This window comes from Ipomoea triloba, chromosome 9 (assembly GCF_003576645.1).
Source record: "Ipomoea triloba cultivar NCNSP0323 chromosome 9, ASM357664v1".
Lineage (NCBI taxonomy): Eukaryota > Viridiplantae > Streptophyta > Magnoliopsida > Solanales > Convolvulaceae > Ipomoea > Ipomoea triloba.
Window position 1 is genome coordinate 19005460 of NC_044924.1, and position 24550 is coordinate 19030009.

The window sequence follows — 24550 nt, forward strand, 5'->3', positions numbered from 1 at the left end:
ATAACTAATAAAACATTGAATATTCAACATAAATCTCACAATTCAATAACTAATAAACAACAAGTATTTAACATAAATTTCACAATTCATGAAGCTAAAGAAGTAATCTATCAACCCATTCATCAACTAAATATTGGCACCATATGTCTCTAACTTCATCAATTTCTTTTTGATTGTATGACAATCTTCCTTGTCTCTCCAAAAGCTATAAAGTTTAAAAGAGAATAAAAAGAATTAATAACTTAGTATTTTAAAAAACATGAAGGAGAAAGATATATTATTAAAGTACTTGCCTTATTCATTCCCTTGCATGTTCCCAATGAAATGATTTCCAAAATAAATTTCATCACATAATATCCGCATTCGGTACCTACTCTTTGTATGACACACTACATTTGAAATAATTAATATAATTAAGATTTTATTAATAAAAAACAATAAGATATATGTACTTACCGAACATGTAATCCATTTTACTTGACGACTTGTTTTCTTTCCACCTATTATGCTTGTTGCCTTCAAAGACCTATTAATATAAGACATATAAAATATACATAAATGTTTGACATCACTATATTAATAATAAGTATTAATTATATTTATAAATTTACATACGTTTCAATTATATCTTTAATATCATCACGTGGCGGATTACCAGTGGAATCAAACCAATAGATTTCATATAATTTAGGACAAATAGCCATCAACATCCAATGCCCCCTACAAATAAGAATTTTATTAGTTTATAGTATATTATATATAATGTATTGTATTTTAAAACATAATCAAATGCTTACTCGAAATTATATGGGCCTAAATAGCAATCTTTCATCTCACCATATCCCATGGTGTCACTTATATAGTTTATCCTCTCATTTCTAGTCAACAGTTTCGGTTGAATCCAACTTGGATCTAAAAATCCATACTTATAATTATGTTAAATAAAATTAAAACTATTTTGATCAAATAATACTAAAAACATATTACCTAATAAAGAACTGAATAATAGAAATATCTAAGGTATCCATATTCAATAAGCGCATGATTTCCAAACTCTCAAGTTGTAATTCATAATCAATTTTACCCACAACACCACGAGGCATTTGCGTCACCACATTGTGTTCAAGACTACAAGCAATCTTGTATGCCTTTAAGCATGTTCTACTCAGAGGATCCGGATCAGCTAAAGTCAATGGAAGATCAAAGAATATTGATTTCTTTTTCCACGGACTCTTCTCATTTGATGGTACATCAACATTAGATTTTGATCTCTTACTTCTTTGAGATTTAAGTTTTTGAGTCTTACCAAAAGTAACATTGATACACTCTACGCGTTCATAAACTTGAATCCCAGTTAATGGTTGTGGAGCATCTGTATAGTCTTGTACCCCATTGAAAGCTTTTTTTAATCTTCGATAAGGGTGAGATTTATCTAGAAATCTCCGATGCCCCATGTAAACTGTCTTTCTGTCATGAACAAGTTGATGATAACATGTATTATCTTCACATATGGGGCATACCTTATGTCCTTTGACACTATATCCAGATAGGTTTCCACAAGCTGGAAAGTCATTGATTGTGCAGAAAAGCACTGCATGCAACTTAAAACTCTCTTTTCGGTATGCGTCAAACACTAACACACCTTCATCCCACAAACTTTTCAAGTCTTCAATCAAAGGCGCCAAAAAGACATCTATATCATTTCCTGGTTGTTTTGGCCCAGAAATCATTAAGCACAATAATATGTATTTGCGTTTCATACACAACCAAGGAGGTAAATTATAAATTACCAACATAACTGGCCACGAGCTATGTTTGCTACTTAGGTTCCCGTGAAGGTTCATACCATCAGTACAAAGTCCAAGCCTAAGATTTCTCGGCTCGTGACCAAATTCAGGAAATGCATTATCAAATGTTGTCCATTGACGAGAATCAGCCGGGTGTCGAAGCTTGCCATCAGAAATTTTTTGATCTGCATGCCGTGTTAAGTTTTTCGCGTCGCTTGGATTAGCAAACATACGCTTAAATCTTGAGAGAATTGGTAGATACCACATAACTTTAGCTGGTGGACTTTTCAAACTTACTTTCCCAGTAACATTCTCTCTTGTTTTGAAACGAGATGCCCCACATACTGGACATGCATGCAAATCTTTGTAATCATTCCTAAACAATATGCAATCGTTAGGGCAAACATGTATCTTCTTATATCCCATACCCATGGGACACAAAATCTTCTTGGCATCATATGTACTCTTCGGAAGTTCATTATCATCTGGAAGCATTTCCTTTAATATCTCAAGTAACGCAGTAAAGCTCTTGTCACTCCACCCATTCCCAGCTTTCAAGTTGAATAATTTTAATACAGTAGATAATCGGGTATATTTACTACAACCCGGCCATAAAGGTAATTTTGAATCCTTCAATAATTCATCCAAATTGCTTGACCGATCAATGAACTCCTCTCCAACATCGCGAAACATTTCATCTAATTGATCTTCAGACTCATCATCTTCATTTTCTTCGTTGTCAACATACATGTTAGATGTTGTAGCCACATTGCTTTCACCATGCCATATCCATTTTGTATAAGATGGATTAATCACATGACAGATTAGATCATCATATACGTCTTTCACACATAACCTTTTCTGATTGCAACACTTCTTATAAGGACAAAGGAGCCTTTCATTACTACCCGGAAGGTTATTCTTTGCAAAGTTAATAAAATTTTTAACTCCATTATCGTATTCTTGACTAATTCGAGAAGCATTCATCCAACTTTTATCCATCCCAAGCCAATCTAAAATAATATTAATCCTAATTAAACTTAAGTTAACACAAATTCAACAAATTCTATAATAATAACAAACAAAGCATAAATAAACATAGACCACGGTGTGGCTAATCACCGGATGCAGAATATAAAGCCAAAGCATAAATAAACATAGACCACGGTGTGGCTAATCACCAGATGCAATATATAAAGCCAAAGCATAAATAAATATAGACAATAGTATTGGTAATCCCCGGATGCAATATATAAAGCCAAAGCATAAATAAACATAGACCACAGTGTGGCTAATCACCGGATGAAGAATATAAAGCCAAAGCACAAATAAAAATAGGAAAAAAACTTACCTCACCACAAAGTTATCCACGTCCGTAAATAAATCCCGAATCTAACTAATACAGTTATCCACGTCCGTAAATAAATCCCGAATCTAACTAATACCTACAAGTATTATTTGTAAATTAATATAAATCTAACTAATACCTACAAGTATTATTTGTAAATTAATATAATTCAAAATTATACCTACAAGTATTATTTGTAAATTAATATAATTCAAAATTTTAAATAATTCCTAAAAATATATAGTAATTGTTTAAAATTCGAAATTATGAATTTATAGGGCCTAAAATACATAATAATTCTTAAAATTCGAAATATATTATAAATAATTTCTAAAATACATTGAGATTTCTTAAAATTCGAAATTACGAATTTATAGGGCATAAAATACATAATAATTCATAAAATTTGAAATATATTATAAATAAATCCTAAAAATACATAATAATTTCTTAAAATTCGAAATTATGAATTTATAGGGCCTAAAATACATAATAATTCCATAAATTCGAAATATATTCTAAATAATTCCTAAATTACATAATAATTTCTTAAAATTCAAAATTATGAATTTATAGGGCCTAAAATGCATAATAGTTCNGTAATTGTTTAAAATTCGAAATTATGAATTTATAGGGCCTAAAATACATAATAATTCTTAAAATTCGAAATATATTATAAATAATTTCTAAAATACATTGAGATTTCTTAAAATTCGAAATTACGAATTTATAGGGCATAAAATACATAATAATTCATAAAATTTGAAATATATTATAAATAAATCCTAAAAATACATAATAATTTCTTAAAATTCGAAATTATGAATTTATAGGGCCTAAAATACATAATAATTCTTAAAATTCGAAATATATTATAAATAATTTCTAAAATACATTGAGATTTCTTAAAATTCGAAATTACGAATTTATAGGGCATAAAATACATAATAATTCATAAAATTTGAAATATATTATAAATAAATCCTAAAAATACATAATAATTTCTTAAAATTCGAAATTATGAATTTATAGGCCAAAAATGCATAATAGTTCCTAAAATTTGTCATATATTAACAAATAATTCGAAAATTAAAATATAATAAAAAATATAAAAACTTACCGGCGGTGTGCGGAGGAGGCGGCGTGCGGCGGCCGACTGTGGCGTGCGGTGGGCGACGGTGGCGGTCCTGCTGCAGCGACTGCGGCTTTGCGTCTGCTGTGGGCGACGGTCGCGGCGGGCGGTTGCTGTGCCGGGCGGTGGCTGCCGACCGGAGCGGCGGGTGTGACGGGCGGTGGACAGCAGTGGCGGGCGGTGGCTGTCGCGGACACGGTGGGGAGGGCGGTGGCTGTGTGTGCGTTCGGTTTTGGGGGAAATTTTGGCCAGATCTGATTTGTTTGTGAGTTCGGTGATGTGGATCTTTAATAAAAGGTTACGGCGTCAGTTTTCCCCAACCGACGCCGTAGGGTTTTATTTTCTTTTTAAAAAAAAAAAATCGGAAATTTGGAATTAAAAAATCAAAATTAAATATATACGACGTCGATTCTTAAGCGAACCGACGTCGTATATATTTTATTTTTTTAATTATAATATTAGCTGAACCGACGCCGTAATGTCTATTTTTAAAAAAATAAAATAAAATAAAATTATACGACGTCGGTTCGTCTAAGGAACCGACGTCGTATATTAATTAAATATTTTTAATTCGATACGACGTCGGTTAATTGGGAAAACCGACGTCGTATCCCTTTTTAAAAAAATTCTAAATTTAAATAATTTTTTGACGTCGGTTTTTTAAAAAACCGACGTCATTTAAGCGACGTTAAATGTATTTCCTGTAGTGGTGGGAGTGTAGCTTTGTGCAGAACACTTGTGGAGACTAAGTGTAGCTGGGTGCAAAACACTTGGTTGAAGGGCGTAGCTGGGTGCAAGACGCTCGTGAACGTAGCTGGGTGCAAGACGTTCGAGTTTGAGTGTTGCTGTAGCGAAAGTGCATTCGGAGTAAAGATGTGCTAGAAGAGCACAAATTCACTATTGTATCTGGGTGATTGAAGATAGTGGAATCTCTCTTGGAGGAAGGAGAAAGTGGAGTAGGAGGATTACATCACCTCCGAACCACTATAAATCCCTGTGTCATTTACTTTATCTGCTTGCATATTTATCTATCTGAGCATTGCATGCATTGCATACTTTGTCACATTTATTACTATTGAGCTTTATAGATTCACATGACATCCCTTTTCGCATGCAAGACATATTTCCAACTCAACCTCATCCTATGAAAGTTTTATTTGTTGTTATGCTACGAACCCAACTATTCATTGCATATACTGTTTGATCTGGGTTTGATAGTTCCCACGTCCGCATGCAAGCCAAACTTTATATACTCAGTATTTGAGTTATTCCTGACGTTTCTAACGTGTTGCATGTTGTGAAGCTCTTCATTTTTGCGTAACTTTGATTATAGCACTTTACCGTATTATTTTCTGCTGCGTAATTCAAGTTGAATTTATTCACTTGGATTCTCTCTGTTGAAGTGTTATAATATCTTTTGAAAAGTTTGAAAAGTCTATTCACCCCCCCCCCCTCTAGACTTTTCCCTACCCTATCGGGACCAACACACTATAAAACAATACAAAAGAGTATTAACTAATTTGAACAACTATGAGTATCATGGTTTTAAAAATCAGTTTCTAGCTCACTAATAGAATCAATTTTCTAAGTAGATTATTTTATGCTGAGTCTTACCCCTTTCCCCTTCCAGCAGATATGTAAGAGCAAACACATTCTCACAGTATAGGCCTTATATCCCTGCATGTCAGGGACCAGTGCAATAAAGGGCTTGAAGAAGAATGAATACTAATCCAAAGTCCATCAACAGAAGAATTCTAACTATTTCCATAGGATATCCAGTGATTTCTGAGTGATTAATGTTTAATGTAATGACCAGATTTTGTCATGTTCCGAAAGCCACCCTTTCTTTATCCTAGTTAAGGCACATGTAAATATAGACAATGATGAGGACAACTTGCTCTAAAGAATATTCAGGAGCATACAATATATTTTATTCAGTACAAAGTAGAGGAGTTGGATAGAGACATGTCCTTTTAACCTTACTCTGTGCCCTACCTATGACATTGATCTTTGCTATTTTCTTTTCTAGTCCTATTGTTTAAATTAGAGCTTTCAACACAAAACACTGATAAACAAAATTTCACATTCATAGATCAAAAAACCACAGAGAACAGATCATATAAGCTTTGTGTTTAGGAAATTCTAATGTCAATGACTCTTATCAGCAAAATTTACTATTCTTTTAAATTTAAAAAAAAAACATTATATTCCAACTCCAAAAATAAAAAGGCAGGGGAAGAGTACACTTTAAATGAACAAGCCAATCTTGCTGCATTAACAAAGAGGCAGCATGTTAACAACAAACTACATCACACACTTTAGCAGAAAGGCACTCAAAGGCCTTAGCAAGAAGTTGCGCGAAGAGGGTTAGTCATGGAGAAAGACAATCAGAGTTACAATAAATAATATTAACTCGTACTTTTTTTGAAAGTATAAAATCTAACTTGAATTAGCCATTAAAATACCTTCCACCCTTCTTTATAGGATTAAGAAATAGTATTTCAATAAAATCTATCTTAAGTTGATCATTATAAATTTATATTTATATGCTGACCTTTTCTATAAGATCAAGAATATCTTGGTTATCAACAAACTCTATATAACTCCAGTCAATTTCCTCTTGGTTATCAACAAACTCTATATAACTCCAGTCAATTTCCTCTTTGGTATACTCTTCTTGTTCCATTCTCCAGTCAATTTCCTCTTTGGTATACTCTTCTTGTTCCATTCTGAAGACATACTGCAAAAGGAAAATAGCTAAGGTAATATTTGTATTACTATTTCAGCTTTCATCAGTTTATTTTTTACGTTGCTATAAAAAGCTTGTGTGCAATGGAATTACTACCCAAGTTTGTTGAATATATGTGAGGTACAAACCTGGTTGAAATGTTGCTGCAACTTTTCATTAGTCAAATTAATGCAGAATTGCTTGAAATTGCATGAAAGAGATTAGCTTCATTCACAGAAAATATAAATCCAAAAGTATCAAAAACTACAGACTCTCAGACACAAATCCATTGACAAGGCTTATTACCAAACCTTCATAATAATGAAACGGAAAACAAAGTTAATAGTATAAAAGCTACCAACAAGGAAATATCATTATACCAAAAAAGGTTAAAAGAAAAAGAGAATCAGACAGGCTTAAAGAACAGTTATAACCAAGGTTATTTATAAGGATAAACCTAGCAGAAAAGTAGAAACAACATAAAATTCAAGGAGAGTTAATCAAATCAATGTATGAGGCAATGTATTTTAACTCTTCTAGTTTTGAATCCCTTTGCCTAATGGTGTATGCTATTATACTGGAATAGGTTTTAGATGTGGCCTCAACATCACCATTGTCTAGATACTTGTCTCCAAATGATGTGATTCATTCTGTAGATGGAATCCGCATTAACATTGTTCAATACTGGCTGTAGATTGCTACTTCATTAACTGAGCAGGAATACCAAGGGAATTACAATGCTTTTAAATCCAGCAATGACTTACTATGTTCTAACTAAAGCTAAAACATTGCAAACAGAAATCACATAAGAAATCAATAAGCACAAAACCACAACTTTGGTATTCAGTGTGTGCAAACCTTAACCAACAATGGAATTTAAAAGACCAAAGTATAAATAAATCCAACAAATAAAGAATATAATTCGACAACTTACCAGATGGGTGAGGCAACTTCTGATAGGGAGGGTAAAATCTGCGATTGGGCGCACCCGGAGGACTCGACAAGAAACAATCGATTTGGCGAAGCGGGAGGAATAAAAGTAGGGGAAAACCCAGTTGATTAATTTGCAAAGAGAATCGAATTGGCGCGGGAGTAACTACTGGATAATTGACGGTGATAGATCGATTTGGCGAAGAGTAGGGTGAAGGGTTAACGATGATGTTAACGGAGGAAGAGATAATTGACGGAATTTCTAACGGAAAATCATAAAAGTAAGGTTAAATTAGGTAATCTCTATTAATAATATTAATCTGAATTATCTTAACCATCTATTTGATTAAATAATTCATCTGGACCATCCATTTGATTACCGCCATTTTTTCTACCCATTTTAGGCTTGACTCTCTTTGGCTCTTATTAGTATAGTAGATAATAACTAGTTTTGCATGTGCATTACGCAAATAAGTTAATGTCTAATTTTATATTTAAATAAATATTTGGAAGTATATCAACGCAAGATTATATAAGAGAAGTTTATACCTAGGTAATTGAATATCGAATTTGTTTATTTAAATATGTAACTAAAGTATATGAATCGAAGATAATATAGAAAATTCATTATAATTGTCACTAAAATAAATGTTTACAACTTTGTAAAATTGATAGTCTAAATACTTAGTCTAAAAACGATAGTCTAAATAAATACTAGTTTGTTTTAACAAAAAACATACTATTTGTCATTGTCTAGTTTTTGTTTGAATTTTTCTAAGTATTCTTAATTCTTTTTTGAGTAACATTGTTGATGGTTTTTCGATCTTCAGGTGATCGGCAGGCGAGCCAACACAACCGGAAAATTAAGAAATAAGCAGTAAAGCACGCTAGGTTTTGTTTCTAAAAACTCTTTGTATTAGTCTCGCTTAGATCAGGTGTCCTTTCCAAATGATTCGTACAACTTCTAGGCCCTTGGGCCGTTACACATTGAATCCCTAATTAATATGGTGAATGAATACTCATAAAGTGCATTTAATACTCGCAATCATGGAGGCTATAAACAGAAATGTCCGTTGGACTTCTCAGATTCCTGGTCTCTTGGATTTGCTTTCTTTCTCTTGCTACCAACCAGAAGCCTTGATTACTTGGTCGTGCTCAGAGCCTCTCTAGTCCTCCGACCGACGCCCTTGATCTCTCAGTCTTTCCTTTAACTCGGCCTTCTAGCCACAAAGGCGGAGATGCGGATTTGAAGAGTGACACTGGTGCTATGCCGATGGGGATGGGTGATAAGGACGAAGTGGTGCGGGAAGCTGATGACGGTATGGCCTTGAATGTTCAGGACATTGATGCTTATTGGCTTAGATTCTCCTGCTCGTCCGATCTTTCGGCCGAGGGCTCGGACCTTACGGTCTCCCTTTCACCTTTAATCACTCATTGCCTCCATTCAGTCTGCCCTAACCGAGTCGCCCATCCGGCCAGTCTCATATCCCATCATCTAGTCCCTCACTTTCTTAGGTTTAAAAAAGTGTGACCTAGGGAAGTACATTTTCTGACAAATTAGATCCATATCTCTGCTACGTCTTTTCTTTCCTTTCACTCCACCCGTCAAAATCCCTGATTTTGCTCGCTTACCGGAGAAATCTTACCAAATCTGCATTTAGGACCTTCCTTCTCTGACAATCCGTCCTTTTTTATCTTTATCCCATTTGTTACCTTCCGCCGTCAAGTTCCCTCTCCTTTAGTCCTATAAATACTCTTTCCTTCCTATCTTTTACCTCACCTTTTGACTCGCTTTTGTACTCTGCAAGTTACGATGAAGAGAGGTGATCTCAATGATACCCCCAAGCGTCGCTCAAAGCGTTTGGCCGAGCAAGCTCAGCTTGAGTCACTCCGTCAACGGAAAATAGCTCACAGGGGTCACAAGATAGGTGACACCCAAGAAGATCCCCTCTTCATCCCTTTAGATGAAGAGAAAGAGGTGGTGGTCCTACTCCCTCCTAAGTCGAAGGTTTCATCTCCCGTTAACCCGGACTACGATTCTGACTACCAGGAATTTCTGGCCAAGTTTCTGGCCGATGAACCCCCGGTGATCGCTCCGCCAACACCTCCTCCGGCGGCAAAGCCCGACGCAAGCCCTTCTCCGACTCCGGCTCCGACCTCACCTTGGATTGACCCTCCATCCCCTCTCAATCCGGTGCCATCCTCCGTGACAGGCGACTCACCCGTTAGGGCCCCTTCTTCAACCTAATCCCATTAGGTTGAGAAGACTCTCCTAGTAATTGGTGTAAGCTTGTTGAGCCCATTAGGGCAATTTCGTAATCGGCATGGATGAACTTAATGAATAACATGCTCGCCTTATGTACTTTCCTTTTTCATGTTAGTACTCTTAGAATGACCGACCAAATCAAAGCACTACCCTTATGACCTCTTTTCCCACTCCCTTTCCAGGGAGGCGCGGTTGACCGAGTGCCGACTCCTCTTTCAGGAGTCTGGCCAAACCAAAGCGCCAACCTTATGACTCCATTTTCCCACTACCTTTTTAGGGAGGCACGGTCGACCGAGTGCCGACTCCTTTTTCAGGACTCCGGCCAAACCAAAGCGCCAACATTATGACTCCTTTTTCCCACTCCCTTTTCAGGGAGGCACGGTTGACCGAATGCCTACTCATTTTTCAGGACTCCGGCCAAACCAAAGCACCAACCTTATGACTTCTTTTTCCCACTCCCTTTTCAGGGAGGCACGGTTGACCGAGTGTTGACTCCTTTTTCAGGAATCCGGTCAAACCAAAGCACCAACCTTATGACTTCTTTTACCCACTCCGTTTTTCAGGGAGGCACGGTTGACTGAGTGCTGACTCCTTTTTCAGGACTCTGGTCAAACCAAAGCACCAACCTTATGACTTCTTTTTCCCACTCCCTTTTCAGGGAGGCACGGTTGACCGAGTGCCGACTCCTTTTTCAAGACTCCGGCCAAACCAAAGCACCAACCTTATGACTTCTTTTTCCCACTCCCTTTTCAGGGAGGCACGGTTGACCGAGTGCCGACTCCTTTTTCAGGACTCCGGTCAAACCAAAGCACCAACCTTATAACTTCTTTTTCCCACTCCCTTTTCAAGGAGGCACGATTGACCAAGTGTCGAGTCCTTTTTCAGGACTCCGGCCAAACCAAAGCACCAACCTTATGACTTCTTTTTCCCACTCCCTTTTCAGGGAGGCACGGCTGGCCGAGTGCCGACTTCTTTTTCATGACTCCGGCCAAACCCAAGCACCAACCTTATGACTTCTTTTTCCCACTCCCTTTTTAGGGAGGCACGGCTGACCGAGTGCCGACCCCTTTAAAACTTCAGCCAACCCTTGCAATTCCCGCCTTAAACTCAAACGTCCGCTACTAAATGTCACCACCTTTTCCCTTTCGCACCGGTTACTATACCGAAGATAATAACTTCCCGCGTACGTTTCACGTCTTTTTGACGTCATTTCCTATCAATCTCACTTTCCACGTGTCATAATCTCCCTTCATCTCACTTCGCCTATAAATACCCCCTTTCCACCGTTTTATTTTTACCCTTTTACTATTTTACTCTCTCTGGCGAACTTCACAGTGCTCTCATTTTCCGGCGCTACTCAACTTTCCCTCATTTTTTCCGTTCGTTCTCCGGGGACCCTCCGATCTACGCTTCTCACTCAGTCGCCCTTTCGAGTCGATCTCGTTCTTTCTACTGGTGTCATTCAGGTTGGTTCCTTTTCCTCTTTTCTCCCCATGTCTTCTTCTCCTAGCCGTGTTGGGGTTACTACAAACCCCAACGCTTCTACGTCTCTGAGGGCAACGGGGGAAGTTTCATCTTCTGCCCCCTTAAACCCTATGCCCATTCGGGCCGTCGCTGCTCTACCCCAAGGACTTCAAAAGGCTTCGGGTCTCTTTGAAGATATTGGACGCCCGACTGGGCTTCACTCCAAGATTTTAGCCCCTGAGCTGGAAGAGGCCCAGCATTTGTTGGGCCCAGCGGCCGAAATATACATCCCGCGCGACCGCTATATTTTTGAGCCTCCTTCCGGTGGATATGTGGGAGCCCACCTCCAATCTATTCGTTACGGGTTTCGTATACCCGTAAGTCCATTTGCTTCCCTCTTCTTTCGTTACTTTGCTCTTTCCCCCGGTCAACTCCTTCCAAATTCTCACCGCCTCCTCACCTATTTCCAAACCATATGCACTAATTATGGCTTTGACCTGACCATGAACTTGTTCCTCCAATTCTATTTAGTTATTAGGGTTGGGACCACTTCCCCGAGTTTTATCCAAATTTCCCAACGGGGTGACCACAAAACTTTTGACGGACTGGTCGACTCCCTCAAGAGGTGGAAGCCAGTCTTCCTCTTTGTGCGTTTGTCTCCTCACTACCATCCCTTTGATTTTCCTTTGACCTGGGGGTCTTCCTTCTTTAAATGTCTCAAAAAGCCTCCACCTAGCAAAGATACGACCGACTCGGTCGAAGTTCTCTTGGACTTGGGCCTCCTCCAAGTCAATGAATGGTCGAACCTTGCAGCCCTCAAAGCGGCCAGCCTTTTGCATGAAGGGGCGGCTACCAAAGGTGACGAACCATTTCTTAGAGTTTCTTCCCAATTTCTCCGCTATTTTCTTATCGTGTTTATTTGCAGGCGACGAACCAGAGCTAGTCCCGGAGGAGGAGGAAGAAGTAGAGGAAGAGGGTGAGGAAACGAGCGGAAAAGCTATCACAGACGACCCCAACGCTCTCCCCCTTTCTCAAGACGTGTCAAGCCGCCACGCCTTGCTGAAGGAGCGCACCAGGAGTCGCGCGTCCTCCTCCAACCCTATTGTTGTCAATGACTCACCCACTCGTTCTATTGAGCCTCCGCGCACTCGCCAGACTCGCCGAGTCCTGCCTCCACCTGCCACTAGTTCTGGCTCCAAGCATCCCGCTGATACTCCTTTAAAAGCCCCTCCTGCCAAAAAGGTAGCCCTTGGGCTTGAGGCCGATGCTGACGAAGGCATCGCTCAAGGTGCCTTCCCCGTGCATGACTGGCTGGACAAGGTGATTTTTCCTAAGGACGCGGCTTATTACGAGAGCTACTCCACCGAGAAAATATTTGAAGGCGTCTCTCGCTATTTGTACCGGGTTAGTAATCAGTCTGTACTCAAATTGTTTTCTCCTTGCTCATTTCAACTCATACTTCTTAACCCCTTTTTTGGTAACAGGCCCTGGCTGTCCAGTCCGAAATGCGAAGGAGGATGAAGCCTCTCATGGCGGACGCGGAGTTGGTGCCGACTCTCCAAGCTAATCATCAGAAAAGCATGAAGGAGGTGGATGATCTGGCATTTCGGGTGGGTCAACTGGAGTCGGAGCTGGAAGCCTAGAAGAAGAAGAATGCTGAAGCCGCGGATCTGGCCGTGGCCACTTATGTTTTCGTATACTATATTATTATTATTATTATTATTATTATTATTATTATTATTACTAGTATTTTCGCCCTGTGCGATGCACGGAATGGATTTTTTATAATATATAAAAAATCCTTGAGTTTAAACATGTCTTTGGAAAAATCAGAGAATCATCTTAATCCGTAACGCTAATCAAAGTGTCATTATTCATTTTCATAATGTACTTTTTCTCGCACGACTTAAACTTCATGCGAGAGGTTTGCACAACAAAATTGTGATTATTATAGATTTTCCCCTTGAAGAGTTTGTTGAGTTGTTTGACAAATTCTTTAGAAATTTGTAAATGGATACAAATTCCCATAAGGAATCACCCATAAATATTAATATTAATATTAATTAATAAATAAATATTATAAATTTTATATCCTTTTCTATCATGAATATACTAAAAAATAGTAATAATTCATTATGTGATTATATTCTGTGGATAACAAATTCATTATGTGATTATATTCTATGATGTATATTGAAGTTTGATTGTCTAATATACAACAAATAACATAAAGTAAAAATTCAGTATTCTAAAATAAACCATTTAACCAATATATGATGAGTATGAGTCTAAATTATAGTATAAGTCAAAACTATAGTATTAATTCAATATTAATAAATAAATAATATAAATTTATATTCTATGAGTGAAAAATTCATTTTGTGATTATATTTTATGGATAACAAATCCATTCTGTGATTAAATTTTGTGATGTATATTGAAGTATGATTGTCTAACATACAACATAAATTCAGTATTCTGAAATAAAACATTCAACCAATATAGTATGAATATGAGTCAAAATTATAGTATGAGTTTAAACTATAGTATTAATCCAATATCACAAAAATTCAATGCTGTAAAAAAAAAGTGTATAAATGCAATATGTATCTTGGAGTCATGGAATAAGCATGTTAGTGTTTGTTGGTTGATGGCAACACGTTGATATTCCTTGGCCAAATAACAACGCATCAACCAGAGCCTTATGAGCTTTTCCTTGTCCGAAGGGATAGGTTAGAGGCAGAGACGTAATTTGACTCCATTACTAAGCAATAAAGAGAAAGATGAGAAAATTGCAGAGAACAATAGCAAAATGTATAATGGTAGAATATCAGTCAATTAGTTATCCTTTTATATATTCCGCCAATTAGTAATATCATATTCATTTTCAATCTTTTTCTTTTCAGTCAATTAAAATATGAGATGCAGTGATATATTTACCTAATTTCCGTTCCATTTTTAATTGATGATGTAGAATATTATTATTGAAATATTTTCGTTTCATTTTTAATTTCCGTTCCTTTTTTAATTTACCTTTAATATTGTTTAAAATATGCTTTTACTATTGATGATGTAGAATATTGTTATTGAAATATTTCCATTCCTTTTTTAATTAAAATGCAACGATTTGACCATTTCCCTTTTTCATTTTAGTCAATTATGGATATTTTTTATTTGCAGTCAATTATTAATATTCATTTCCTTTTATATATTTAGTTAATTAGTAATATCAGATTAATTAACAAAAAAGAACACACCAGCAACGCCCCTATCACTCACAAGATCCTCCAGAATATGAACTGGAAACTGTACAAACTCAATCCAGTCACAGCCGCGGCTGATCGCTACCTTTGCTAAAGCATCAACTATCACATTATCCTCCCTGTGACAGTAAGAGATATGCATCATCCAATTCTCTTTCTTTTATTATAAATATTAATATAATACTTTATATTTAATTATATAAGTTTAGAGTGTGCATCGCACGAGATAATATATAGTTTTTCTTTATAGGAAGAGTTTGAAAACACATTAAGGGTGCGTTTGGTTCGCACATGGGAATCGGAATCGGAATTGGTATCAAATACTTGGTAAGGGTAATGGGTTTTGGTGAAAGTATTTAGCATGTTTGGTAGTTGGGTGGAATGGGAATGATTATTAATAGTTGGGGAAGAAATGATGAAGGAAGATGAAACCCTTATTTAATAAGGGTATGGGTTTTGCCATTAATGGGGTATTCCAAACCCATAGTAGCATTCACAAAACCTATCAACCAAACACTAACAATCACTTTGATACCCATACCTTATGCCTAAACCCCCCAACCAAACACACCCTAAGTGTCATGAATACTTATGATAATGACAAACGTAGCCTAAAAAGATAGGACTAGTTTTGAGGATAATAGCCCTAACACTCAAGGCTTGGGACACCAGCTAACAATTTGGGTCTTGGTCAATAGCAAGCTCCACGAAGCTAAGTCATGCATGCCTGAATGACAAGAAGGTTAGCCAATTGACCCGGGTCGATTGGGCTGACCAACCTTCCTAACCGTAATGGAGACACCTGGAACTTGTTACAACTTCCGTAGATTTCTAGTCGGCTTACCTAAATCTCAAGACAAATAACTTTAAGGCACATATAATGGTCTTCAGTCCTTATACCGTGGACCATGATCATGGGATGATACTGTAGTTGTATTGTACTGATACTGTAGTTGTGTTGAATTGATACTGTAGTTGTATTGAAAGGAAATTACAGTTGTGCGGAACATAGGCCGTTTCATCTGTCTGGAATTGCAGTTGTGTTGAACGGATATTGCAGTTGTGTTGAACTGATACTGCAGTTGTGTTGACGGATGAAACGGCCTCTGTTCTGCGCAACTGCAGTTTTCTTTCAACACAACTGCAGTATCAGTTCAATACAACTGCAGTATCAGCCATGACCATAGTCCATAGTATAATTTACGAACGATCTTTGTATAATAGAATAACGACTGCTATCTCTTTGTGAGGGAGAATTTCGGGAGAACCCGGGTTCGATTCCCACAAGTGACGATTCCTCCTAAGCCAGCTCCTGTGCCTTCCGGAGCAAATGTGAGTGGACCCGGACCATTTTTTTTATATCATAAGGAAAGGGGAGACCCATAGTACATATTAAAACCCGGACCATTAAACGAACAGAGAAATACCCAATGAATTTACCCAAAAAAAAAAAATAATAACTACAGCTAAGTGATTCTATAAATATCACATTGTATTCTCCTAAAAAGATGTTCGAACTTTTCTAATTTAAATATACTTTATTCTTGTAGTCTTGAGTTATAAAGAATTCTTTTTACTCCAATACTTTGTTTATTATTAATTGCTTCCTTGATGAGCCATTAGTCCCATTACTTTGTTTATTATTTATTGTTTTGATGAGCCAATAATCGATGTAGGCATTGATTTGCACCGACCTACTCAATTTATTTTGGTGATTCTGATTGTCGAAGCAAATAAATTTATCTTCAAGCTAAATCCAATTCATATTCAATGATTCTTGAATTTCTAGGTTCAAATGCTTAAGTTATTTCCAACTCTCTCTTCCTAGTTCCTAATACTATAACTCAACTGAACACAGAGGCTAGACATTTACTTGTTATAGCAATTGATGCAAAATTAAATTTGCAAATGTGAAGTATTAAATTAATAAAATGATACAAAATCAATTATATATTAATGAGGCCATAGGACCCTGGGCTGGGGTATCACATACAAGAAGGTAGAGGCCCTATTTGTTAAATAAATCAGCCTATCAGCCAATTTTAGCTTATTTGATCACTATTAGTTGTTTGGATAATAAGCTTTTTGTAACTCTAAAATACTAAAATTCAAAAGGCTACTCAAAGTAGCATTTTCAATTAGCTTTTTAAGAAAAAAAAAATTATACCAAACAGCTATCAGCTAACAGCCAACCCAATCAGCCAACTTTTTACAATCAGCTAATGTTATTAACAAATCATACCTTCTAACCCAAACAACCAACCTAATCAGCCAACAACCATTTACCAAACAGGGCAGAATGTTCTATTTATTTTTGTGTGGAGATCGTTGACATTCAGTCACATTTGTCAACCATCCAAAAGGTCTTCAGCAATATATAAGGCACCACTGCTTCCCCTTAAAGACCATTACTTGGATCATAATAACCTCCCTAGCTTGATGATTTTTGATCCTAACATCTAACCCATAACACCAGGATTTGATTCCTAACAACTGTATTATTATTCCTAGTCCACTATTTGAGCTATAACTTGAATTATTTATTTATTATTTGGACCGTCATTTTGAGCTAGATCAATAATACTATTACTTTCCTTCGTACCCCTGTTCTGTACTTTCATACCCGATTTATGGTGGACCCGATCTCAACAAAACCATCATATATTATCATAATAATTAAAAAACAGAACACCCACACACATAGCCTTCATTAAAATTCTATAGACACTGCATTCAAATGGTTAATAGAATAATACATAAGAAATTCATCTGAAGTCTATAATACAGAATATCAAGAGGAAAAAAAAAAAAGAAGAAAAGAAATTCATCCCAAAACATAAATAAAATTCTTTATTGTGTCCACAAATGAATCTCCTATGCACAAATAAAATACCATACATCATTCAACAAATTCTTCTATACAATCTTGCTAAATATTGAAGTGTACTTGCATTCAAGTATTTCCTCAAGTAACTTACTTCTTAATATTCTTCTGTGCAGCTCATACATCTAAAAATCAACAGAAAAGAGCCACCTTCCTGAATGCAATTTGCTGCTTCCTGGAACACAATCCCCCATCAGCATGTGGCATAAAAACCTGCTCCGTTTGGCATACATGAGCATATGTTTCTACACAGTTAACAGATATTTGGATCTGATAAATCCTTGCGGATGCTCCAAAGAATCTCCGTGCACTTCCTCATTGCAGGCCGGCTATGTCTGTGAGGAGCCAAGCATAGTAAAGCTAATTCAAGAATTCTTTCTGCAATCATACTATTTGCAGCAGATCTTTCCAGTCTTGGATCCAGAATTAAAATTGCATCTCCTTCAGTGAATTTTTTCACAGCCTGCATATGAACCAATTTTTAGTTCCAAGAACATAATAGTTCTATAACTTTTCTTCCTAAATAGTTTATAGCCAGCATAGAGCATGCTTAAAAATCAAAATAAGGGAAACAAGGAATACATTCTCTGCAGAATGGTTGAACTTTAAGCTTTACTTGCTAGCACAAACAATTTTGCTGTCATGAACTTTATATTATTAGATTAGAAGAACAGAATCATACCCATCTAGCAGTTATACGCTCTTTGAGTTCTCGTGTAGGCTCAATGGGACGCCTGCCTGTGACAAGCTCGACAAGCAATACACCAAATGAGTAGACATCACTCTTCTCAGTAAGCTGATAGGTTCTGAGATATTCTGGGTCCAAGTAGCCAGCAGTTCCTTTAACTTGGGTAGAAACATGTGTGGCTCCAGACTCGCTATCAGCTGCCAGCCTTGCGAAACCAAAGTCAGCCACCTTAGCTCGGAGGTGTTCAGTTAGGAGAATATTAGAAGACTTGATGTCTCTATGGATAATTGGGTGATCTGCATGAAAAACAACCCATTCTCTGAAAAGGTGTCACTTAAACTGAAACCTGCAAGATACTCGGGTACCCCAGTTTATACCTGTGTATGTATGTAGGTATGTGATTGCGTGGGCAACATCTATTGCAATGTCCAGTCTCTTGGGAAGATTTAGAACATTTCCATTGATACCTAGATCATTTAATGTAATCAAAGGCAAGCAGTGAAATAAGTTGAAAATCTGAAAACAAAAATTATGAGAGGTTCAGAGAGAACTCACAGTCCAAGTGTTCCCTAAGAGTCCCATTTGAGACGTACTCAACAACAACAATCCTTTCCTCTCCATGTTCCAAGAACCCATAAAACTTGACTAAATTTAGATGCTCTACTTTTGCCAGGGTTTGGACCTCACTTTGAAATTCAGTTCCTAAATGCTTATCATAAACAGACTGCAGTAAAGCCAATTTAGGTGCTTAGGACATTTCTTCTGCAATATGTTTTATGATAAAAACTGTGATTAATTGAACCTCCACCTTCTTGGCACGCTTGACTGCAACAAGAGTTCCATCTCCAAGGCGACCCTTGTAGACGGTCCCAAAACCACCTTGTCCAATTTTCAGGCTCAAGGAAAAGTTTTTTGTAGCTTTAATGATTTCTTCGATAGTAAATTTCACACTTCCAGGCTCTTTCATGTGGGTTGAATTGTTTGGATGAGCACAAATGTTCTGATTCGAATTACGTCTCCTCTCACTGCCAGTGCCTGAATAAACTAGAAATTCCCAAATGTACAATTAATTCAGCCTTATGGAATACAAAACAATTCATCTCAGTCATCCAATTTTTCATTGAATACTCTTAACTCAACCAGATTTCCCATCACTGAGAATACAAGCCACGAAGCCAATAGCAAAAACGCTAATGTCAGAAAAGAAGTAAAATCAAAAGGGACAAATAACTTGAAAACAAAAGCAAGAGGCCAAGAGAACACCATAGAAAAATGCCAAAAGTTAAAGATCCGTACTAATTCTCGCTATTATAATATTTGTATTCTCAGCAAGAAATATTTTTAAATATTATGAATCTATCTATACATTATCAAAAAGCTTTTTGAAGTTCAGATAAGAACTTGATTATCTATGCGAACTCCCCCTGTATAAACAATGTTCTAACTCTAGAACATCATCAAGGCATTGCATCAAATTACTGGCAGATCTTGAGAAATTTATTGTTTTGCGCAACAGAATAATGATCAAACTAGAGCGGGAAATCAGAACGAATAGCCTTAATACATGTATAACATCATGAGCGAGAGAGATCATAACAATCGCGAATCTCCAAAATTAGCTTTTCTCCGAAGAAAAGCTATGAATAGTGAAACTCAACAGCACGGCACAGATTAAACTCGTTCCCTTTCGTGTAAGCGGTAAGTATGTATACGTATTACGGAGTATATGTGTATGTATACTAATGCGAGTGGAGATTATTTACCAGAGGGAGGTTTGAAGGAGTCGGAATCATCAAAATGAGTGGAGTCCTTCGAATCTGGAGGAGCAAAACAAGCTGCGAAAGCTCCGGCGACGGTCCGAGCGGCAACTTTGACCGGGTTGCCAGCAGAGGTGGTTGACCTGTGGGAGGATGAGGATGAAGAGTAGCTGGGAGATTGGGAGAAGCGGTCCGGCGTACGACGGCCGACAGATCCGGAGCTGGAGCTCGGGTTCCGCCTGCTCCGATTCATCGGCGAGAGAGAGCAGAGTTGACGTGTAATGGAGGGTACGCACTACGCAGTAGCCGTAAAATGTTTCGAGTTTTCAACGAGAGCAGCCAAGTTTGATAACATTCTGTACGGCCAATTGGGCTAACGTGCGCCTGCTTTGGTCGGTAGTCGTTTTAATGCGTCAGAGCAACTTGCCCAATGCCCCGTCTTAATGATAGAGACAAATTTTACTTTTAATCATTTTTTTTGATTAATTCACCATGTCTTTTTCTGTCCGTTTGTATTCGTTTCGAGAGGTACGGGAGCTGGCCCAAGGAAAATTGTTACTTGTGAGAGCTCACTTGTCACTTGAGCTACCTCATTGGGTTAATTTGTCTTTTAATCATTGATGGGGGATAGACTAAGGCTCGGCATTAGGAGCTCGGCGTAGAAAAGAAGGGACGATTGATGAAGAGGGAAAGAGGACTCAGAGGAAGGTATGACAGTGCGGTGTAGGTCAGTCGATGATCGGTTGATCGGTTGAGGGATCGTTGAAGAGGTGACAAGGCAACTGAGGATCTTAGGCTCAGAGTGATTGAACATTGCTATTGAAACAATTAACTACCATGGAAGAAAGGGCGAGCTAAGGAGTGAAGGGGAGATGAATTGGCCCAGACCGACCTAGAAGCAGGCCGAGGCATGGAAGGCGGTGCAAGGAAGGTGGTGTAAGAAATGCGGTCATAAGAGTTTCCTAAAAGGGCCGGGTGGCGAAAGGAAGGCCGAGATAGGTTAGGAAAGTGCCTAAATGTAATAAGTAAAGATTTCCTAAAGTAGTTTAAAAGTTTCCTAAAGGAGAAATCTCTATTAGCTTGTATAAATAGGGGTTCTAAGCCTTGAGAGGGGCATGAGCAATTTTTCCACACGCATAAGCCATTCATTGTACTCAAAGGCAATCTATAATACAAAGAGGACTGAGAAGTCAGTCTAGTCTTACGGTCGTGTTTGTCGATTTTCCGGTGGTGTTGGCCTGCTGTTCGACTATTCCGTGGGAGATAAAACCAACATTGGCGTCATCCGTGGAGATCGAACAAAAGGTTGTGTGGTCTCTAACTGACTGAGAAGGTTGGAAGTACATAGCAATGGTGACTACTAGGAGTCGTCAGGGTTAGGGACAAGGAAGAACGCAAGTCTAGGTGCAAGCGAATGGTACTGCTAGGCAAACTGTTTATCAGGGAAAGGACCTACAAGAGCAGTTATCCCGACCCCGTGCTGGCGACCTGTGAGAGCAGCTTAATCACCAAAACTCTTGTGCTCAAAGCGAGCAAGTGCGAATGGAAGACCCTCCTGTTAATGGGGTCCAAGTTGGAGAGGCGCCTCCGGCTCCTTCGCTAGTCGCACCTGATCAACTCGTGCAGTTGGGGATTTTGGGGACACTCACTCGATTAGCAAACATCTACGAGCGAGAGGTGCATCTTCGTGAGAGAGATAAGCCTCCGGCGGTTCAGCCAGCAAGGTCTGTCTGATCGGTAGGGCAAAGGTCAGCCGCTTCGCGCCGATCTCCGTTAAGGTCAAGAGGACCGCGTCAGTCTGTCTTTGACAGATTGGCAAACCGGCAATGAAAATATGAGAGAGGTCGCTCTAACGAGCCTAAAAATAGGCGAGAGCGAAGGTATGATGAGGTTCAAAGGCAAATTGAGAAACACTCGATTCATGAGAGTAGCGGAGAGTCTGCAGCTGGTCGGGGTCAAAGGCCGGAGGACGTTGTCGCGTTAGCTCGGCAAGTTCGGGACTTACAGAATCAAGTGATGGAAACACAGATGATGCTCAGTCTTTCCTGCGAGCGTGTCCATTCTCTCGGGAGATCATGGCCTTTCAGACCCCACCAAAGTTTAAATTACTTGAGAATTTGACGTACGATGGGACTAGAGATCCTCGGGAACACCTACTTAGTTTTCAGGCTCGAATGCAGATTCATGGTACTGAAGATCCTTTGATGTGTAAAGCCTTCCTAACGACTTTAACCGGTTTAGCGCAAAGGTGGTGCATCAGGTTGCCCGAGCATTTTGTGAGCAGTTTTACGCAGTTGGTCGAGCTCTTTTTGACCAACTATGCCGCTTACCTGCGTCCTAAAAAGAATTTCATGTACTTGTCCGGGGTTAAGCTGGACCCCAATGAGTCACTTAGGTCGTTTCTGGCGAGATGGCAGAAAGAGGTTCACACAATAGACGATTTGGATGATTAAACAATGTTAATCCTTTTCATGGAAAATCTAAGGTTGGGGAAGCTGTATACCAACCTCCACACTGAGTGGTCGAGCTCGTACGCTCAAGCCATTCAAAGAGCCAATCGGCACGCTGACGCTGAAGACGTGATTAAGCAGAAAAGGATCCAGGAAGGAGGGTCGTCCCAACCCAAGAAACCTTGTATAGAGAAACCGCGAACCGGAAGGTTTGACAAGAGTTGACTAGGCCAACAAGAGACTGGCCGGAACCTTGAAAGAACGAGTGTCCCACCATTTCGCCAGCAGCCGGTCGCGGTTCAAGAAGTTCAAACTCAACCTCCGTTAGAGTCACGACCGACTAATATGCCTCTGACCGCTGGGCAAATCTCAGGAATTGGCAAGTATTGTCGGTTGCATCGGTCGGCCACTAATTCGACCGAGGAGTGCGACTTCTTGAAGAAAGAAATGGAGGCTATCATTCAAAGAAGCACTCCAAGCCAATGGCGTCAGGGCGTGCCCTGGCAGTGCGGAAACCCGTGATTAGGGAAAGCAACCTGCTACAGGGAGTGAGGAGGCAAACTGGAAGGGGAAGGACGTCATCAACATGATCGTCGGAGGTCTTGAGAGAGGTGACTCGGCTGGATCGAGGAAGGCTTGGGCTCGACAGCTGTACATCGGAGCTGTTTATGGAAGAGAGGCTAATGTGAAAAAGGCATGCTAAGAGCCGGTCACTTTCACAGATGATGAGTTGCCCTTAGGGGCCGGGCCCCATTAAGATGCCCTAGTCATAACAATAGACATAGTCGGTACCGTCGTGAGATGGGTATTGGTGGATACGGGTAACAATGTTAACATCCTCTATTTTGACACTTTCAAGAAGTTGAGATTGGATCAAGACATCCTTAGGTCGGTCATGACTCCATTAGTGGGGTTCACGGGTGACTCCATCGAAATCGAGGGTTCTATAAAGTTGTTGGTCGAGCTAGGTACCTACCCTAACGTTACTACCGTGGAGATGGAATTTGTAGTTGTTCACCTAGAGTGTTCTCATAACGCCATCCTTGGAAGGCCGGGGTTAGAGGATTTGGGAGCTTTGATATCTTTGAAGCATCTATGCATGAAATTTCGAACCCCTGTCGGGGTGGGAGTGGTACGGAGCGATCAGAAGATAGCTCGTGACTGTTATTTACAATCCTATCGCCAGATGGGAAGGTCAGACCTACAGATCCACACCATCACTAAGAAAGAGGACATGAGGGAACACACTTTGGAATAACCCGAGCCGTCAGTCGAATTAGAAGAGGTAGAGATTGATCCGATCCACCCTGAAAGACGGGTGAGGATTGGAAAGGGCCTTCCAGATATAGTCAAAAGGCCGATCGTGCAAGTATTGAGGAAATACAAGAAAATCTTCACATGGGGACCAGAAGATATGCTAGGGGTGGACCGATCTATAATCACTCACCGGTTGGCGGTAGGCTCGGCTTATCGACTTGTTGTTCAGAAGAAAAAACACCTCTCAACAGATCGACGAGAGTTTGTGAAGAAGGAAATTGAATTCCTGGTCACTGGGCACATCCGAGAAGTTAAATATCCAAAATGGCTGGCCAATGTAGTATTGGTCCCGAAGCCTCTTGTATGAAGGATGTGTGTTAACTACACCGACCTAGACAAAGCATGCCCAAAGGATCCGTTTCCGTTACCAAGGATCGATCAGATGGTTGATGAGACAGTCGTGTGTGCACTACTAAGCTTCATGGATGCCTTTGGGGTTACCACCAAATCTTCATGCATGCCCCGGACGAGGAGAAAACCGCCTTTGTAGGGGTATACTGTTACCGAGTCATGCCCTTTGGCCTGAATAATTCTGG

At 38.9% G+C, this 24550-nt stretch overlaps 3 protein-coding genes across 3 annotated transcripts; 1 reads left to right on the forward strand and 2 right to left on the reverse strand.

The window, feature by feature from the left end:
- Nucleotides 1–94: 94 nt before the first annotated feature.
- On the reverse strand, nucleotides 95–2789 carry LOC116029669. The gene is made up of 4 exons (XM_031271717.1): nucleotides 1847–2789; nucleotides 988–1705; nucleotides 457–526; nucleotides 95–205 (listed from the first exon to the last, which is right to left on the reverse strand). Exons 1-4 carry the CDS (start codon nucleotides 2787–2789, stop codon nucleotides 95–97), a joined length of 1842 nt encoding a protein of 613 aa, XP_031127577.1.
- Nucleotides 2790–11057: 8268 nt separating this feature from the next.
- Nucleotides 11058–13402, forward strand: LOC116030667. The gene is made up of 3 exons (XM_031272982.1): nucleotides 11058–12513; nucleotides 12581–13059; nucleotides 13140–13402. The coding sequence occupies exons 1-3, from the start codon at nucleotides 11685–11687 to the stop codon at nucleotides 13296–13298; spliced, it is 1467 nt and encodes a 488-aa protein (XP_031128842.1). The 5' UTR covers nucleotides 11058–11684; the 3' UTR covers nucleotides 13299–13402.
- Nucleotides 13403–17654: 4252 nt separating this feature from the next.
- Nucleotides 17655–20605, reverse strand: LOC116030668 (calmodulin-binding receptor-like cytoplasmic kinase 2). The gene is made up of 6 exons (XM_031272983.1): nucleotides 20254–20605; nucleotides 19299–19534; nucleotides 19046–19214; nucleotides 18868–18957; nucleotides 18485–18786; nucleotides 17655–18265 (listed from the first exon to the last, which is right to left on the reverse strand). Exons 1-6 carry the CDS (start codon nucleotides 20498–20500, stop codon nucleotides 18056–18058), a joined length of 1254 nt encoding a protein of 417 aa, XP_031128843.1. The 5' UTR covers nucleotides 20501–20605; the 3' UTR covers nucleotides 17655–18055.
- Between the last annotated feature and the right edge of the window lie 3945 nt (nucleotides 20606–24550).

Coding starts and splice junctions, on each gene's coding strand:
- LOC116030668 (XM_031272983.1), bottom strand. CDS start 20,500: ATGAATCGGAGCAGGCGGAACCCGAGCTCCAGCTCCGGATCTGTCGGC. Junction 19,215..19,298: donor CAGTCAAGCGTGCCAAGAAG/GTGGAGGTTCAA, acceptor GCTTTACTGCAG/TCTGTTTATGATAAGCATTT. Junction 18,266..18,484: donor AGCGTATAACTGCTAGATGG/GTATGATTCTGT, acceptor GTTCATATGCAG/GCTGTGAAAAAATTCACTGA.
- LOC116030667 (XM_031272982.1), top strand. CDS start 11,685: ATGTCTTCTTCTCCTAGCCGTGTTGGGGTTACTACAAACCCCAACGCT. Junction 12,514..12,580: donor TGAAGGGGCGGCTACCAAAG/GTGACGAACCAT, acceptor GTTTATTTGCAG/GCGACGAACCAGAGCTAGTC. Junction 13,060..13,139: donor TCTCTCGCTATTTGTACCGG/GTTAGTAATCAG, acceptor TTTTGGTAACAG/GCCCTGGCTGTCCAGTCCGA.
- LOC116029669 (XM_031271717.1), bottom strand. CDS start 2,789: ATGGATAAAAGTTGGATGAATGCTTCTCGAATTAGTCAAGAATACGAT. Junction 1,706..1,846: donor GCTTGGACTTTGTACTGATG/GTATGAACCTTC, acceptor CAAAACAACCAG/GAAATGATATAGATGTCTTT. Junction 206..456: donor TAAAATGGATTACATGTTCG/GTAAGTACATAT, acceptor TAAACTTTATAG/CTTTTGGAGAGACAAGGAAG.